The sequence below is a fragment of the Notothenia rossii genome (genome assembly GCF_949606895.1).
Source record: "Notothenia rossii genome assembly, chromosome: 6".
In the NCBI taxonomy this organism is placed as follows: domain Eukaryota; kingdom Metazoa; phylum Chordata; class Actinopteri; order Perciformes; family Nototheniidae; genus Notothenia; species Notothenia rossii.
The window spans coordinates 25,486,954-25,505,822 of record NC_136909.1 but is presented as its reverse complement, the minus strand read 5'-3'; the positions used below and the strand labels follow the sequence as shown (position 1 = coordinate 25,505,822).

Genomic DNA, 18,869 nt, shown 5'->3' with positions numbered 1-18,869 from the left:
CAGCCACTAGAGAGAGCTATGCACCATTTCTCCACAATGATTCTCATAGACTTTTCTCTGCTCTTGGCAGTAGTCACCCAGATAGCAAAAGATGTTAAATCAATGTTGAATTATGGTCAAAAATGTTGATTTTTGGTTAAGGTTGAAGATTGATGGTGGATCAACCTTAAATGTTGAAAAGATGTCATTGAATCAACGTTGTATTGTGGTCGAATTTAATGATTGAAATGCCAACATTGAATCAATGTTGAATCTATGCTGTTTGCCTTTTCTTTTTTTCTTGATGGGGGAGGGAGGGGGGTACTCTGTAGGGGAGGGGGGGTGTAGTCTGTGTGTGGTGGTGGGGGGGAAAAATATCCCACATAAATCCGAAAAATTCACTAAGTGTTGAGGCCAAAATTGACCCCCAAAAAAACAGTTAGGAGCACGTTGCAGGCAATTTGGATTCGATTGGTAGTACTTTGTAGTGGCACTATTTTGGGTCCCTAACATTACAAAGTAACGACAGGGAGGAAAAAAAACAGAGAGAGGGACCAGACAATACACAAGGAGGAAAACATTAAAAATAGCAAAATACACCCAAACCTAGACATACAAAACTAAAAACGTGACATTCTGATCTCCGCAAATCTCCTCCGAATCTCGCATGTCATGGAGAGAGTGTTAGCCCTGGAAAATAACTAATGAAGTGGGTTTATCACATTCTCTAGCTGTATGGGGGAGACCGGTGAGTCATGTTCCTATATATATATATATATACACGTCATAAAAATGCCTGGGAATAACTTGTGGAATGATGTGCATCTAGAAACAGATGTTTGAAATGTTACCTATGACTGCATCAGTTATTAATATTCCTAATATTTGCAACATATACAATATCTCTGTCCGCCCTCTTTTTTTAAGAAATGGTACCTTCCAATGGGAACCGCGAAAAGGGTCCGTTAAGGGAGTGTGTTAGGTCAGGTGCACCACTGCACCTAGCTTCAGGGTTGCTGGCTAGCTTTCCTTCAGGCAGAAGACTGAACCTCCGTGATTTCACATTTAACTACGCCATGCATGGAAATGGAAGAGATATCACATATCCGGGCATGGATGCTATAGCAACTGCAGCATTAAAAAGTAATGTAATTGTGTATTTTATGCTGCACCTCTCCAGCAAGCTTTACATTATTTGAATCGGTTGGACAACAAGTTAGCATGCAAAGTAAGCTAGCTAGCTGGCTACATATCTCGTGTTAACTTAGCTAATATCTACTGTAAGCTGTTAATAACTGCACAAATGACAAATCGTGGTTAACATTTTAATTTATACTCTATTATTGCCAGAAATAATGTCAAGAAGCAAATGAGCCTTCCACAACTGACAGTAAAGTATTTAGCATAGCCATCTTTGGCGCTCTTTTTTTTTGTAGACAGCATTTCACAGTGCGTTGTTGTATGACAGTGCGGGCTATTGTAACAGTAATTTTTTTAATTTAAATTATAAGTAAGTGCAATACATGTTTTAATGTTAAATAAAATCTTGTGAAGCCAGCCAGAAATGTACATTACTCTTTCATTTTATGTATTTAGATAAATATGTGATTAGTTGCTTTTTACCTTATTATTAACTGTGTGGTTAAATCTGTTTTCAGCTGCTAATATAAGCAGAGACATGCTGCCCAGCCTATCTAAGGAGGGACTTGCGTGATCTCCTTCCCGGGCCTGAGCACTTCAGAAGAAGAAGAACCATTTGGAGACTCACTCATGATGATAATGAGGTAATTCCAGATTCTAAAATTTGAGGGACTTTAAACCTGTTACCAAGTAAGCCTTTCGTAGTCATCATGCAGCTATTTGAAGAAGTGGGAGTTTTTTGGTTGTGTTGATTATTATTTTTGTCACAGTGTAGTGCTCTTTTCATTGTAAATACCATTATTTATATATATATATATTAGGGCCGGGACTCGATTAAAAAAATTAATCTAATTAATCAGAGGCTTTGTAATTAATTAATTGCAATTAATCGCATTTTTAATCACATATAAATATTTGACCTGAGAACACTGAGAAGCAATTTTTTTTCACATGGATTTTAGTATACCATTGAATAATGACTGAATACATAAGCTTAAGCAACAAAACATTGTTTATTTTTTTCAAGGTGGTACTTAACCAAGACCAACAGAAAAGTGCAATTTTTGCCATAAAGTGTAGCAATAGCACATTTAGGAATATAGTACATTTCAGAGATTCAGGTAGCCTTTAGGTAGGTAGACCTTCTGTAAACTATAACACTTTGTTTTTTAAGTAAAACACAATACTTTCAAGTACATTCAGAACATTGGAAATTAGAATTATTAGAAAACATCTCTCTGTTGCTTCAGAGGCCATAACAGACTTTGTTGATTTACCAACAGTTGATTTAAAAAATCTAATCAATTTCAGTCCAACTCTCTCAATAACCTTGGCCAAAACAATAAACAGTTCAACATAAAGTGCTAGTTGCACCAACAACGTAATAAATAGTTCAACATAAAGTGTACCATTTAAAATAAAATAAAAAAGTGCCAGTGATTGACCTCAATCCCTCCTATTCTTCCAATATCCTGATGAAAAATAAAATCTCTCTGTTGCATAGGCCACTGTTTGACCAACGCGAATTGGGTGTGGGTCCTTGTACTCCGAGTCGGGCTAACGTCCACGCTAGCTTCCACGCTAGCTGCTATATGTTTTGCATTGAGGTGATACTTGAGGCTCGATGTGCTGCGGTGATATGCAAATTCCTTTTTGCATAATTTGCAAACAACCGTGCTCTTATTGACGCTTCCATCCGTCCGTTTTTAAAACAAAATGTCCCATTCACGGGGCAAACCAAAGCGGTCTCATCAGCTTCTTCGTTCATGTTTGACTATTGTTCACTGTGGTTTGTTGTTGTCTGAAGTCATGAACGTTAGTTGGTGCTCCAGTATAATCGGTACCCCTGAAACTCATCCAGTGAGAAACGTTCCGCGGTGCAAAAATAAGTGCGATTAAAATGCGTTAATTTTTGTGTAATTAATTAATCTTAATTAACGCGTTAAAGTCCCGGCCCTAATATATATATATATATATATATATATGCATCTTTTATACAGGGCCAGGAGAGAGAGCTGTGTAGACAGAGTACCTCTCATGGGACTTGTGATTTCAGCCCTATTCCCACCCCCCAACCTTCCTTGTTTCCCTCCTGCCAACCCCTCTCCATCCCCTGTCTTTTTTCTCCACCCTCCTTCCCCTCTCAAAGCCCACAACCCCAACATGGTGCCAGCAGAACCGTACAGCTTCCTAGTCCACTGTATGTCTTATACACAGACGCAGAATTGGAGCAATCACAAAGCACCTTTTCTGAAAAGCAGCGTGCTGGAGAAGAAGGAGACTACGTCCTTTCCAAAGATCTTCGCTGTCGATTGATCAGGAATACAGTCACAAGCATGATTTCCATTAAAAGAGCAGCTGGGGATGACTTTAACTATCCATGCAGCCGTGAACTCACTGTAATGGCGAAGCGTCTAATTGAGTACTACCCAATGCTTCAGGACAGATCTCAAACCAGTAGAGCTGAGTGGGTATGTCACTATTAAAGTTTTCAACTCATGGTTCAGACAAAGCACTGCAATCATTTGCCTATCAAACTGGGAGTGATGTGTTTTATCCAGTTCAATAAGAGCTCTGTGCAACTGCTTTTGTGGTGTATTTTGTTTGATACAAGTTTAATGTGAGTTATAACACAACCTGTTGTGTGTGTGTGTCTTGTAAGGAAACTGGAAAAAAGCAGCTTTTGAAAAGGATCCAGAATGTGAAACCCCCCAAAAAGAAGCAGGGTTCAACTCCTTCAAGAAAGAGGCCTAGGAGTTTAAGCTTTCAGAGCAGCCATGAGACGTCCGCTGATGAGACTGATGAATCCACCGCATCAACCTTGATCTTGGAGAGATCACCACCATCTCGATGCAGCGCCCCGGAGGCTGAACAGTTATGTGGTAAGTACAGAAATTGAAATAGTAGATAGTTCAATCTCTTCAACAAAATTTAACAATATCAATAAGCTATTTTAGAACCCTTTTTTATTCAGGATTACTCATCTATGTTTGCCCTGTGTCAGTCACTATGGCTGTGTGTTAATGTCTCATTTAAACTTTAACATCAGAAATGAAAATAGTGGGGTTTATGCTTTCTAGCATCAGAAACTGAGAGCCCACAGACCCAGGCGAGACACTATAAGATTCTACTGGCGATGTATAAAACCAAGGCCAGACCAAACAAGATGGATGTTGCTCAGCTCCTGGACCTCGAAATCCAAGCGAGAAGGGCCTTCATTAACTCTGATGTTACAAAGGAGCAGGACAGGCCTTCCAACATTCTTAAAGCTTATCCTTGCTTTGGAGAACTGGATCATGTAAGCAAATGTTTTACTTTTATGTACAACTATGCTTCCTAATTCGGTTAACGTTAGACCAAATTTGAAATGAGAAATGGTATGACAATTAAATCAGATCTGTCTCATTATTCATAAATAAATGACTAAAATATGCTGATTGAATACACATATTTATTCTGCATAGATATATAAAAACCCTCCACTTATTTAAAAAGAACAAATTTCACAAATGTGCTTCTCATACACACAACATTATTTTGTTGTAGTATTGGTCCACAATACGTATTTAAAAATAGTGTGTGCATCAGACATACGTATTTCTATGTGCACTGTTATATTTTTGTTAAGTGACCATTTCAATCACATTATACACATATGAATCTTGTTTGGGAAATTCAATTATGAGACGAATTACTAACCCTTGAAATGTAGATTTGAAAGTTTCTCCTATATATTTTCTCTCTCGTTGTCTTAGCTAATGGATGAACTACGGCGGGGCCTCAATCAAGGCAACTCCCACTTCTTAATGGAACTTAAAGGCCCAGTGAAGTGCATGTTTTTGCACCAAAATGAAATGGCAGTTTCATTCCTTACATATCATTGTGCCTGTTCATGGCTAAAATAATTTTTAATAATTCATAGTTAATGAATTATTAATTTTGCCGTCTGAGCCTAACGGAAGTTGCAGACGATAGTGGCTGTGACGTCACAAGATGTACCCAGTTGCGATTGTAAACATGGCGGAGACTCTGGAAAGTGATACTAGTGTGAGAGAAATGATTGATTTGGACAGCTTTTCGGACAGGATAGATGAGGAAAGTGATCAATCTGGTGCACTTTGAGGGCAACATTAAGAGATTTATGGATACAGCTCTCAACACTCATATGAAATATATATTTCAATAATCAAAAAACATTGGAAGGATTTCTTAACCTATTTTATACAACTAATATTACATAGATGGAAATATTTGTTTACATAGATGACCAAACCCACTGAGATAACTTAGGCTACAGTTTACCTCCCTGAGCTGACGTTATCTCTCTCAGTCCCACAGGAGAGCACTCTCCCTCTCCTTATTGTTGAAACAGCTAATCTCCGTTAGCTCCGAGCTAGCACCAGATGCTAACAACAACCCTGTAACTCTCTCAGTCTCTCTTTCTCTGTCTCTCGAATCGACCAGTGGCCTTTATTTATCATGATTAATGAACGAATCTACGAAACAATGACACCAGCCAGGCTCACCTTCATCTTTTGGGAACAGAAACATCGCCACTTCGGCAGACTTGACATTACTACAGCCAGCGGCAATGCATCGTTTCACCTGTGTTTTTCCTCCCTCTTTCTTCACTGTCGCCTCCATTGTCAGGTTTTCTCGATTGGCAATCACTTCCAGTCGACTCCGACACACTTTCCAGGAAAATACTAGCTCAAAAACGTTGAGAAATTCGACTTTGAAAAAGAGAAAAAATGAATGGTGGTGAATGTAAACAGTGCGGCGGCGTCCATCTCGTGACGTCACGCAGTCGATCGCAAGCCACGCCCACGAAGGCGAAGGTCAACTGCAGTTTTCCCCGGAAAATTCAAAACTCGTCAAATTCGTTGCTATTCCAACATCTTTTGATATGGGTTCCAATGGACAATTTTGGTCATTACTATACGTATTAGCATAACAGATCATGCACAGGTGCACACTTCACAGAGTCTTTAAGACCCGGTGGGGGACCTTTTGTGAGAGGGCACAGTTTTATGGAGTTTTCAAAAAGCTCATGAGGCCTCCGCAGCTTGACAAAGGTGATTGTTATCTCTGACCATGTCTGTTTATTAACTGACTGCAGGAAACGGAGTGAAACTTTTTTTTTCAACAGTAAAGCACTCAATTGCCATGATGAAGGCTTTACCAGAGATGTTCCCATCAACTATGGCCCCACCCAAGAAGTTAAGGCATACAAGTGAGGCTGTGCTCCACGTCCTTGAGGTAAGAACATTTATAAGAATTTTCTCATGTCGACACAAAGAGTGAAATGTTGTGATCATATTTGTTTGGCTTTTTGTGATGATTTCTTTTGTCTGTTTTTGTGTCAGTCTGCAGAAGACCCCAACGCCTTTCTTCAGACACGACCACTCTCCAGCCCTGTTGTCATCTGCGAAACCAACTGTATACTGGCCATTGGAACCATACCCATGCTCACCTTCCCAAAAGAGGACATTCATGAAAGCGTGATGTATCTCATGGCATGTTATTACACCTTTCACCTCAACTATCCTAAGTGCATTGCAACACTTTGTCTTTGGTGCAGACTGAAGTCCTCTTGGACGCCATTCACGAGTGTGACATGACTACTTCATACAAAAAGGCTAAGGCTATATGAGCGGCCGCTAGGGACATTATTCAGAAATACCGTTCACATACACATGTGAAACACTCACACACACACAACTAAAACCAAAATAATTTACAAACATATGTAAAAATCTCTCATATACACATATGAAACGCTCTCACACACATGAAATCCAAAGTCATTCACATATACATGTCAAATGCACTCATATACACGTGTGATACGCACTCACACACTAGGGATGTGCATCTCCATCACTGAGGCCGATGCGATGCGCATCTCGATACGTTGCCACGATACGATACATTAACGATATATTTGAAACACCAGGCGATGCGATACGATACGATTCACCCCTGTTGCGATACAGTTCGATACGATTTGATTCAACATTATGCGATTCGGGGCGATACGATGCGATTCAACACGATGCAAAAATAATGATACTTCAATATGGTACGACAGAGGATTTTTGTTTTATTCCTTATATGCAGCAAATCCTACATTAACAAAAAAATGCTTTACATATTTGGTAATGCACATCCCATCATGCCGTTTATTCTTTTACCTTTAAAAGCTCTCCAGACTACAATTGTATAACACCTCACAGTTAAACAATGTAAGGATGCATTGCTCATAATTAACAATGTGCAAATAACAGCTACCATAGTGCAATGCCCCTACAGCTGCCAGCCTGATGTGCTTAACACTCATTCATAGACTCACCAGTGGGCAGAAAGCAGTGGTTTCTATATGAACAATAAATAATACAAATAACCTTTCACAAACAGGTATTTCATAACTGCTTACAGTAAGGAAGACATTTAAATTATTATTGGCCGTCACAGGCTGCTGTAAACTAAACACTTCTCTCTGACAGAACACCTCACTGAGTGATTTAACTCATACGTCTCACTTTCAGGTTTCTCTTTTCAGCCGCAGACCCCATGTCGCCTCTTTATGTTCCTCGAACTACTTGTGTACTTTAAAGCGGCTCGGCATCGTTAACAATTTGCGAGCGATTTTTCAAGTTGACCGTCTGTAGTAATAGTGCCGCGCACATATACCATCAGGACGTTAATGATGGGGTGCGGCTGCGGAGTGATACTGTGTGTATGCAAGTCCGCATCTAGGACGGATCTATGTATCATGGCTGTAGACCTGTTAAGTAATAAAGATACCTCATACAAAGGTCTACGGATACCTTATTACTCTCCATGACCTGCGGTCAACTATATAGCATAAATGACTATTACACCGTCTTTCTTGAACAATCCGAAGTGTTGCCAAACGTTTGATTTGTAGGTATTTTTCGGTGCGCTGTGTTTCTCTTTCTCCTCAACTTCCGTGTGTGTTGATAACTGAGACTCTCGTTCTCCGTAGTGGCGAAGCAAATATCAAAGATCGTCTCTGCTGAGCGTTGACAAGATGAGGGGATTTTATATGAATGAATCGTTTTTTTACCGATGCAAAGACGCTACGCAATCGATGCATCGCGAGTTCAACCCGGTTCAACCCAAACTGTAGCCGATGTGCACTCATTCAACCGGTGCACTCGCATCTTGAACGTTTATGCCGGTGCGCCGATGCGAATCGGTGAATCTTTTTTTTTTTTTTTTTTTCATATGTATTTTTATTGGGAAACATGAGAAAAAACAACAATGAAGTAGCAGTCGTCAAACATGTATGAAATCCCCCCCTTTTTTTTTTTTTTTTTCTTTTTTTTTTTATCAGGAACAGGATAAGGGAATGATAATGAAAACAAAAGGAAATAAAATACAAATAATAACCCACCCAAAACTGGACAAGAGTCATTAAGAAAAAATAAATAAATAAAAAGACTTAGCACAGATACAATTGTTTGATGCTCGACACACACAGCTCAACATACAATATCATTGATAGGACTATCAGTTACATTCCAGGGAAGTGAGAGAGTCAATGTAAGTGAGTACCGGATTCCACCTTTTAAGGAAATTATCAGACGAGCCTCGTAGTGTATATTTGATTTTCTCTAGATGGAGAAAAGACAACAAATCTTCAAACCAGGAAGATGCGGAGGGTGGGTTTGGGTCTTTCCACTGAAGCAATATACGTCTACGGGCTATAAGAGAGGCGAAAGCTATAACATCACTCTGGTTTCTAGTCAGCATGGTCAAATCTTCAGGTACACCAAAAATAGCAATGTGAGGACTGGGTGACAATGAAATATTGAGAGCCTTAGATACAGTGTCGAAAAACACAGACCAAAATGTAGCCAATTTCGAGCAAGAGTAGAACATGTGAGTATGATCGGCAATTGACGAAGAACATCTATCACAGATATCACTTGAGCCTGGAAATAATTTAGAAAGTTTTGCTTTGGTGAAATGTATTCGATGCAAAACCTTGAACTGAATCAGAGTCAGTCGGGCACAAGAGGACGTAGAATTTACTCTTTTAAAAGCAATTTCCCACCATTCATCTGTGAGGTCAAGCCCAAGTTCCCTCTCCCACTTGCCCACAGCCCCAGCAAGTGGAGAGGTCCCAGCCGATATAATGAGGTCATATAGTACAGTTATACTACCACTTAACTTATTAAGTGAGAGGATGTCATCCATCAAGGAATTAGCAGTCAATAGTGGGAATGAAGCAAAGTGAGTACGGGCACAGTCCCGTGCTTGGAGAAATCGAAACAGACTAGAATGTGGCAGATCAAACTTATTACGAATATCCTCAAAAGTTGCGAATGTCCCGTCAATGTATAGGTTAGAAAAAACTACTATGCCCTTTCTTTTCCACAATGCAAAGGTTGTGTCAAATTTGGGTGGGGTAAACAAGTGATTATTAAGGATGGGGCTATGGGGAGAGGGAGAGGAGAGTTTAAAGTGCTGCCTGAATTGTTTCCAAATTTTTAAAGACGATATAACAATTGGGTTTGAGGTATATTTGGAGGGGCAAGATGCAAGAGGGGCACAAAGCAGAGCAGACAGAGAGGTTGCATGACAACTAAGAGCTTCCATTAGGCACCAATCAGCATCAGAGGAACTATGCCAAAGACGTAATTTCTGGATGTTGGCTGCCCAATAATAAAATAGGAGGTTCGGTAGAGATAAGCCACCATCTTTGTTACGTCTCTGAAGAGTAGTCCTGCGTGCCCTTGGAGTCTTACCAGCCCAGATAAAAACAGAGATCATCCCATCTAGCTTATTGAAAAACTGTTTTGGTAAAAAAATTGGCAGACATTGGAAAAGAAAAAGAAATCTTGGTAAAATGTTCATCTTAATAGATTGAATCCTACCAAACAAAGAAAGAGGGAGGGTACCCCATCGTTGTAAATCCACCTTTATATCTGTGACTAGCTTAGAGAAGTTTGTTTCATGAAGGGAAGCAAGACTGCGAGTTATAGTTACACCCAAATACCGGAAACTGAATCGGTGAATCTTAACATCTCTATCACACACACACCTGAAACGCTCTCACACACACATATAAAACACACTATCCCATATCTGTGGGAGCGCGTTTCAGGTGTGTGTGAGTGCGTATCACATGTGTATATGAGTGCGTTTGACATGTACTGTATATGTGAATAACTTTGGATTTCATGTGTGTGTGAGAGCGTTTCATATGTGTATATGAGAGATTTTTACATATGTTTGTAAATTATGTTGGTTTTAGTTGTGTGTGTGAGAGTGTTTCACATGTGTATGTGAACGGTATTTCTGAATAATGTCCATAGCGGCCCCTCATACTTGTAGTCCTATTCAAAATTGTTCGCTGAGTCAAAAGTGTCATGAGAATTTCACTTGCGTTGCATTTTACAGTGAAATAATGTTCTCTTTTTCTCTAAAGACATATCTGATGACTGACCTTTACTACGCTGTTTAAAAAAATTAAAAAAATTAAAAGAAATCATTTGAGACTCATATTTTCTTTATGCAAGCAGTCAAAGTTTATATTGATTGGATTAAAGATTTTTGAAGGTTTTGTCTCTATGTTTCTTGGTATTTAGCCTTATTTTAAGAATACTTTAATAGCACCAAATGCTGAATTTAAGTAGATTTTTCTACATATTAAGAAAATAATTCTTAAATCTTATCTTTATCTAGACAAATGTACCTGTTTAAAGTGAAGCTGCACTGGATTTAAGATATGTTGCCTAACATAAAATTGAATTTTGGGACAAAAGCAGTAGAATATGCTGAATTCAAGCACATTTTCCTTATAAGATTATAATTCTTAAAGATATTCCTTGCTTCAATTCAAATGTACTTAATTTTGGTTTAAAAACTTGTTTTAATATATCTGTAGATCTTTTTAGGCTAGATTTATTTACTTGTTTTAAGAAGGTCTTGGCAAGTGAATTTTTCTTGTTCTGTTGGCAGATAATTTTTCTTATTTTAATTAATATATTTCTCATTTTACTATTTATTTTTCTTGTTTTTTGAGGCTTAGTTTTTGCAGTGTGTGTTTACAAGTTTGGACCACTTCATTCAGTACAGTATTGATGTTGCACTTGTTAATGGTCTGTTAAGATGTAGACCGCAGAAAACTCATTGGTGAAAAACATTCACTTTTTTAATGTGTTACAGTATGCTTAGAAAAGTTGAATATTTTAATGTAAGTTTTACATTTAGATGATGGTTGAATCAATATTGATTACTAACACTGATTCAATATAAAATCAACTAAAATGTATATGTAGATTCCCATTTGGATGATGGTTGAATCAATGTTGATTCCTAACACTGATTCAATATAAAATCAACTAAAATGTATATGTAGATTCCTATTTAGATGATGGTTGAATCAACATTGATATTTTGTCAGTTATGGTTGAAAGTCCAACGTTTATTCAACATTAAAACAATTTGCGCTTTCTGTTTAATTTCAATGTCCGGGTTTCAACATGGATTCAATATTTCTGCCTAACCATATTTCAACATTGATTCACTCATATTTTGCTATCTCATTCTGTATAGGCTTTTCTTAACGTTTTGATTCCAACTAAGCTCAGACTCAATATATGCAGTGTAAATTACTGTCCTTGTTTACTTAAATTGGCCATCACTGTTTACAACATGATGTAGAAATACTTTAGGTTCACTGCTTACTGACGTTTTCTCTTTAAGCACAATCAATTATAACCAAAGCATATAAGAAAACCAGTGTAATAAAAGTCACTAAAACGCACAGTTAAGTTTACCATACAAAAGTAGGTCTGTTTGCATGAATATATGTGTAACTGATAGGCCTACTAAATGAGAAAGTGCACATTTTATTTACACATTTAAAAAAGCTAAACTATCAACTACCAAACCCAATGTGAATTCATAATCTGCCCTGTTAGAGAGGGTTTAGGCAACTGTTAGACAACCTTGGAATCAAAATAAACTTAAATTGTTTTGTTTATTGCACATGTTTAAAGGATTATATTGATGCTCCTGACCTCAGACTCAGAGCAAAGGGATGTTTTACAATCACTGAAGTCCGGACTGTAAACAGTTCATGGAACTTGAAAACTGCACAAGAAAGTTATTAAGTTCTTAACCACTGGGGTTTTACAAATAGGGCTTGTTAACTTGTCCATGGAAATTAAAGTTCAAATTAAGGTCACCCAGGGCCTCCTTCCTATATAAATAAGAGCAAACATGAGAAGCCCCTCAGCTGCAGACACACGTGTCTCTGCTGTACTAAGAACGCATGCACATGTTCTCTCTGCTCCGATGACTAACAGCAGCCATTGGTTGTCTCCTGTATTGCCCCTCACAAGCTTTGGCAATGTGTTGATGTTTATTTTCAGCATTTCTCTGGCTACATCTATCATTGTCCTCAACGTGTCTGTGTCCCTCTCCATCCTGCTGAACAAGGCTCTGCGCAGCGAGAACCGCTTCATGTATATGCTGAGCACCTGCCTCAGTGACATCTGCTCCGGTGTGTCCTATTATTATGCCGGTGTTCTTGACGTGAGAGATAGCTTCGACTCACCTACAAGAACTTTTTACATTGTACCCACATTCCTTGGGTTGTCTTACATGGCAATCCTGGCCGCGCAGGCCGACAGGTACCACGCGGTTGTATCACCTTTTAAATACTCCCAGCTCATGACCCGAAACCGGACCCTGCTGGTCATCTTCGTCTACTGGGTCTACGCTTTCCTCATCGTGGCTGTGTACAACTTGGTCACAGTCGGGATGGCCAAGAGGGTCACGAGCATGGGTACGTTTGTAGGAAACATATTCACGGTGATTATAATGATAGGGCTGAATGTTAGGCTGTTCATTATAGCTAGGTTCCAGCTAGGGAGGGAGCCGCCCTCTGAGGAGAGGGACAGCAAGCGCTCCTCCGTGTATCTCATACTGGTGGTGGCAGTGTTTTTCTTAGGGACGTGGCTTCCTATATTCAGTCACATTATTGTCTGTAACTTCATTGGTTCCACCTGTTATAGCTTCAGAAATGAAGGCACTGACCCTCTGCGCATTTTGCCCCGAGTTAACGCTGTTCTGACCCCCATCCTGTACATCAGAGGCTGCTCTGCGATCAGAGCCACGCTTCTCACCAGAGTGTGGAGACACTGCTGCAGGAGGAAGAAGAGGGTGAGGTTGGACGAGTCTGAATGTGCACGCAAAAGTTGCAGTACATGATAGTTAAATCCTTGAAAAAATATCTGGACACACTTGAGCCCAGAATGAATTAAATCTGCTGCAGAAAAACGGATTTATATTACTTAAGTCAATATTTATCATGCTTGTTGCGCCTTGTTGTTGACACGCATATATTCTAGCTCGCTATGGATTGCCACTTTAGGACCTAAACTCAAACTACAGAATCTTTTTTTCTTTTGTATGTTTCCCCATGTTCATTTTTGTTGAATCTTGCTTGAATGTATTCGTCTTGTTGTCCTCACTTGGCTTTATTACACAAGCAGTCACTGAGGTTTGTTTCAGAAATATGATTGATGTCAAACTTAACTTGGTTTTAAATCCATGCCGACCCTACGTATTTAAGACTACTCATGGGTTTTTATTATGAACGCAAGCTGTCAAACCTAGTTTAAGGACATTTTCAGGCTTTGTGTTTCTTGGAAGATGTTGAAAATGTTTCTTCATGAAGTCAGATTTTGTAAAGCTATATAATTTCCTTTGTTGTCCTCAAATCGCATTAAACGTATTTTGATATTGTTGTTAAAGTTATAGTCTGAACGTCCTAGTACGTGTTCTACACATAAACTCAGTTGCACATAAACAGATGATCTATTGCCTGTTTGAATGTTATAGTATAAATTACGATATTAAAAAAGTAAAGGTTATCAATAATTAAAGGTTTAGGCTTTATGGCTTCCCTGTTGTGTCGTGACATCTTCATTTTTCGATATAACTAATTAATTTCCTCCTTTGAAACAATACAATCTGAAAAATGCAAATAAAGTGTGTCTATGCCTTTATAAATACTTGTTATGATAAGCTTTCACGGTCTTTATGGTGCTGTTGGTCCTGTAACCTTGAATTAATACGCAATTTGTTGCTGCAGTGAATGTTAATTGTTTGTCATTAAAAGGTAGCACAAGGTGAAATAACTGTGATCGGTCATATGTGTTCACTGAATTCAAGTTGCACATAGATATTTGATTTATGTCATACCTTAATAACTTTTTCCCCAAATACTACCTCTTCAGAGTATATCTTCAGATGGCTACTAAATTAAGATTGGTCTTCAACAATAACCAAAACTTGCTGTAGGCACTTAAACCAGCCATACCAGACACGTGAGCAGCTCCCAAATGTAACAGTCCACAACACCGTATATAGTTGTAAAGCTGATGGAACTTATCACATCAGATACAAGGGCATCTTCCGATGTATTCCAAATGTTTCTTATTGCAGCATTATAGGTCAAAGGTCAAATTATGTTGTCCTCAGGGTCATGGAAAGTATGCTATGTAAGTTTATTGTATTGTATTGTTCTCATACCTTTTGTGTCTCTTGTATCGTTCATAACTTTTATCCGGGGACTGGGGCTGGAAATAAGACAAGATGGTCTAAATCAGGGGTACTCAAATACAAATGTTAAAGGTCCAAAAAAATGTTTTTAATAAGACAAAGGTCCGATGATTACGGTCATTCAACATTTTAAACAATTGCAACAAGATTCTTAACACGAGGTTGCAAAAACAAAAATAATCTGTGTGCAGCAGTTTTCATTGTTATTGCGTCTGTGCTTGATCCCTCAGAGTCGCAGAGCTGCACAGTTATGAATAAAGGCAGCCGCACCCTCTTTCATTCAGCATTCCCATCATTGCTTTATAAGTGTCTTGCCCCCTTGTGTGTCCACTGAGGTTCGTCAGGCCCAACTCATCTTCAACAAACTCCCCCTTTGCCTCATCATAAAAACTCACAAACACCAGCAACTGAGCATTGTCAGTGGTGCCAGTGGACTCATCCACAGCTAAGGAAATGCACTGTGCATTTTGTATTCCATCACAAAGCTGATTAATCAAATCACCAGCCAGTATTTATGTTCTTCTGGTTGCTGTGGAATCTGAGAGGGGGATTTGCTTTATTTGACCTGTCATTTCCTCTTTTTGTTTGCCTTCAAACATGGTCTCCATCACTTCAGTCATGCATTATTTTATACTTCAGTTATTATCCAGTGGAAAGTCCTTACCTACTGGCCTAGTTAAAAAAAAGTGGTTACTTTTTTTTGGCTGGGCAGTGTAGTTTTACACACCGTCTTATTTGACTTTCTCAGGACTTAGAACAGTTTTTTGGGGGCAGACCCCCACAAAGAAAAAACTCGTAAGGTCATCATCTTAACAGTTTTGTATGCTCATCCCGTGAGCAGAGCATCATGTCTATTACAGCTGAATGCCGCGATTACCATTTTGTTCAGCAAAACGCCTCACCAAATTAGTAAGATCCAAAGCTTTAGTGCGTTTTGATTCAATGAACAGCCATTGATTCAATGTACAGCCAAACTTGACAGTCTCTTCTCTGTCATTGTAGACCGCAAATACCTCATTCCTTCAGTACTTAGGTCCGAATCAGTCTATGGTCCGAATGCTTCTCGTTTTGCGCCGTACCGTTCAAATGAAATCGCCGCCAATCATATTTCAACGCTCGCGCCATGGGTTGACGTGCGTTACAAGACGTGTGTCTTGTGCTGCATTCACTTGCACTCGGACATTAGAGACGTTCTCTCATAAATGTCCGATGAGCCACAACTTTTCTTTCAAAACAAAGCTGCCAACTGGGTGGCAAGGCCTATTTTTAGGGTGGCAGTTGCCACCCCATGCCGCCCCGGGGTCCCCGGTAGGTGAAACTAGGCTGCTAGCTACAGTACAGATGCAACTAGATGAGCTGTTAACTCTCGCTCTGACTTTTTTTTTTTTAAACACACATTTTTCCCACCCGCATTCCGCGAAGTGGGTGGCAAGGCCTATTTTTAGGGTGGCAGTTGCCACCCCATGCCGCCCCGGGGTCCCCGGTAGGTGAAACTAGGCTGCTAGCTACAGTACAGATGCAACTAGATGAGCTGTTAACTCTCGCTCTGACTTTTTTTTTTTTAAACACACATTTTTCCCACCCGCATTCCGCGAAGACCCGCACTCTGATTCGCAGAGTGTTGGTGGGGGGGAAAAAACGCTGACGGGATGCTGAATGTGATTGGACCAATGCGTTGACAGACACACACAGACACACACAGACAGACAGACAGACAGATAGAGCGCTGTTTGTACACAGCGGAGAATTTTGACTCGTTGCGTTGTCTCAAAAATAACACAGATAATACAGATAATACATATGAAAAGTATAATTTCGCTCAGAGTCCAGAGACAGTTGTCGTTCGGTCCGGATCCGGACCGGAGTCCGGACTTTGAGGATGCCTGGTCTAAATCCTTTTAGGCCTCATTTTTATGACACAGTTGCAATTAAAAATCATTCTGCTATCACAAATGCCTGATTTACCATCTGTAACCCTATTTCCAGTTATTGATAAAGGACCATGGCCGGGCCTTCCTCCAAATGAGTCTGCATGGACATGAAGTTTTAAATCATAAAAACATAACCAACAAACATAACATTACAACAACACAAACTATTACAAACACTATTTTAGCCCAGTTTCACATTGCAAAATGTTTAGCAAAAATGTTCTCATAAAGTATTGATCAAACATATTCTGTGATGACCATTCGATTGTAATACTTTCATCTCCTATTGCTGGGTTACATTAAAGTTTTTCCACTTTTTAGTCATTGAATCATACAGTATGAACTATGAGAGCTTTCACCCTACCATATTCGACTAAATCATTTCATATTTCAGCCACTAGAGAGAGCAATGCACCATGTCTCCACTATGATTCTAAAAGACTTTTCTCTGCTCTTGGCAGTACATCCTCTTCCTCAAAAATAGGCCCTCACAGTTTAGACAATTATGTAGAAATACTTTAGTTTAAATGCTTCATCCACTGAAGTTTTTTCTTCAAGCACAATAAACTATAAATATAAAAACGCAAACCAGTGTCATAATAGTCACTGAAACTCACAGTTGAGTGAACCCATTCAAAAATCTCTGCTTGCATGAAGCTATTTTGATCTGTGACATACTGTTCGCAGTTTTCCAGCAACAGTGACTACTAAATGAGAAGTGTTTTATTTACACATTGAAAAAAGCCATACTATCCAGTCAACTATACCGAACCCAATGTAAATTCATAATATGCCCTTTAACCCTCCTGTTGTGTTTGTTTGCCCCCCCTTACTTTGGTGTTCTCGGTCAAATTTGACCGGTCCTGTTCTAAATGCTCTCACATTAACAAAAAAAACATGAATCATCACCAAATTGTATCTAACACCCTTTCAAATCGTAAATAATGTATCAGACTACTGCTATACATGACAAACTGCAGTAAACAAAGAATACACACTGATCATGTATTGTTTTGTATTTTTGTGATATAATTAACATTTATTGTAAAAAGAAAAAAAGCATTCAAAACAGAGAGCAAATTCAAAGACCATCAGAACATCAACAAGAATAGTCGTGTGTGTGTGTGTGTGTGTGTGTGTGTGTGTGTGTGTGTGTGTGTGTGTGTGTGTGTGTGTGTGTGTGTGTGTGTGTGTGTGTGTGTGTGTGTGTGTGTGTGTGTGTGTGTGTGTGTGTGTGTGTGTGTGTGTGTGTGTGTGTGTGTGTGTGTGTGTGTGTGTGTGTGTGTGTGTGTGTGTGTGTGTGTGTGTGTGTGTCTGGCAGGTGTGGTTCACGTTGGGTGAAGGGTGTTCTTCAGTTGCTTCTTCCTCAGTAGCCTCTTCCTCAGTGGCCTCTTCCTCGCCATCTCAAAAGAGTCTGGATCAAAATCTGGATCGATATTGTCTTCCATTTCTGAGACATATTCTTCTATTTCGGGTTCCCTCTTCATCTGGCTCAAAATTGTGGTCAAGAACCTCTCTGACAGATAACAGCGTAATCAGTTGCCTACTCATGGTGCTCATGGAGTCAAATGAGAGCAAGGCAAAAATAAAATTATACATGACACATTGTTTAGTCAGCCTCGTGTGGTTCACGTGGGGGGATGGGCACATAAGAGCGCGAAATGCAACAAATTGGTGTGTGTGTGTGTGTGTATGTTTTTATATAAGGGGGGACCCTTATCAAGAAAGTAACATTTTATAAAAGGCAGGCCAGCAGCAGCTCGTTTGCATTTAAAGCTACATACACAGAATCAGCACTTTTGAAACAGGGCTGAAACAGAGGGGTTTACGGCATGATACAATGATCTGTGTAGTATTTTCAGCAAAACACTTTTTTTATTTTTTATTACAAGTCTCAGACATATACAAAACACATGTTTTGTATATGTCTGAGACTTGTAATAGGATGTTGAAAAATAGTATAATAGGGGACCTTTAAAATAACTCTTATTTGCCAAATGCATCAGAAAGCACTTTTCAAAAATAAGCATTTCAAACAGTAATGTGTGACATTTAAAAAAATACATCAGGCTTTGTATTTTTTCTAAAAGGAGAACAGATTGCCAAGTTGACTTGTTAAGGTTAGGCTTTGTTGATCACTCTAGCCAGAGTATTTTTTAAAGTTCAAAGCTAAGGTGCCCATACAGAAGCTCAGGAGTAAATGTAATTTCC

At 39.1% G+C, this 18,869-nt stretch overlaps 1 protein-coding gene across 7 annotated transcripts; it reads left to right on the top strand.

Annotated features, from left to right (window-relative positions):
* Window positions 1–931: 931 nt before the first annotated feature.
* On the top strand, window positions 932–14,766 carry LOC307044126 (uncharacterized protein). 7 transcript variants are annotated; one of them, XR_013809532.1, is made up of 8 exons: window positions 932–1,122; window positions 1,638–1,763; window positions 3,269–3,590; window positions 3,782–4,001; window positions 4,200–4,417; window positions 4,875–6,194; window positions 6,269–6,378; window positions 6,486–10,639. XR_013809532.1 is itself a non-coding variant. In XM_079689181.1 (7 exons), the coding sequence occupies exon 7, from the start codon at window positions 12,379–12,381 to the stop codon at window positions 13,369–13,371; it is 993 nt and encodes a 330-aa protein (XP_079545307.1). In that variant the 5' UTR covers window positions 935–1,122; window positions 1,638–1,763; window positions 3,782–4,001; window positions 4,200–4,417; window positions 4,875–6,194; window positions 6,269–6,378; window positions 6,486–12,378; the 3' UTR covers window positions 13,372–14,766. The 7 variants fall into 7 exon arrangements, 6 of the variants coding, with proteins under 6 accessions (XP_079545309.1, XP_079545307.1, XP_079545306.1 ...); XM_079689181.1 differs by lacking the exon at window positions 3,269–3,590 and having other exon boundaries at window positions 935–1,122; window positions 6,486–14,766; XM_079689180.1 differs by lacking the exon at window positions 4,875–6,194 and having other exon boundaries at window positions 937–1,122; window positions 6,486–14,766.
* The last annotated feature ends 4,103 nt before the right edge of the window (window positions 14,767–18,869 follow it).

Excerpts from the sequence above, each read along its gene's own strand:
- LOC307044126 (XM_079689181.1), top strand. The coding sequence starts at position 12,379 with ATGAGAAGCCCCTCAGCTGCAGACACACGTGTCTCTGCTGTACTAAGA.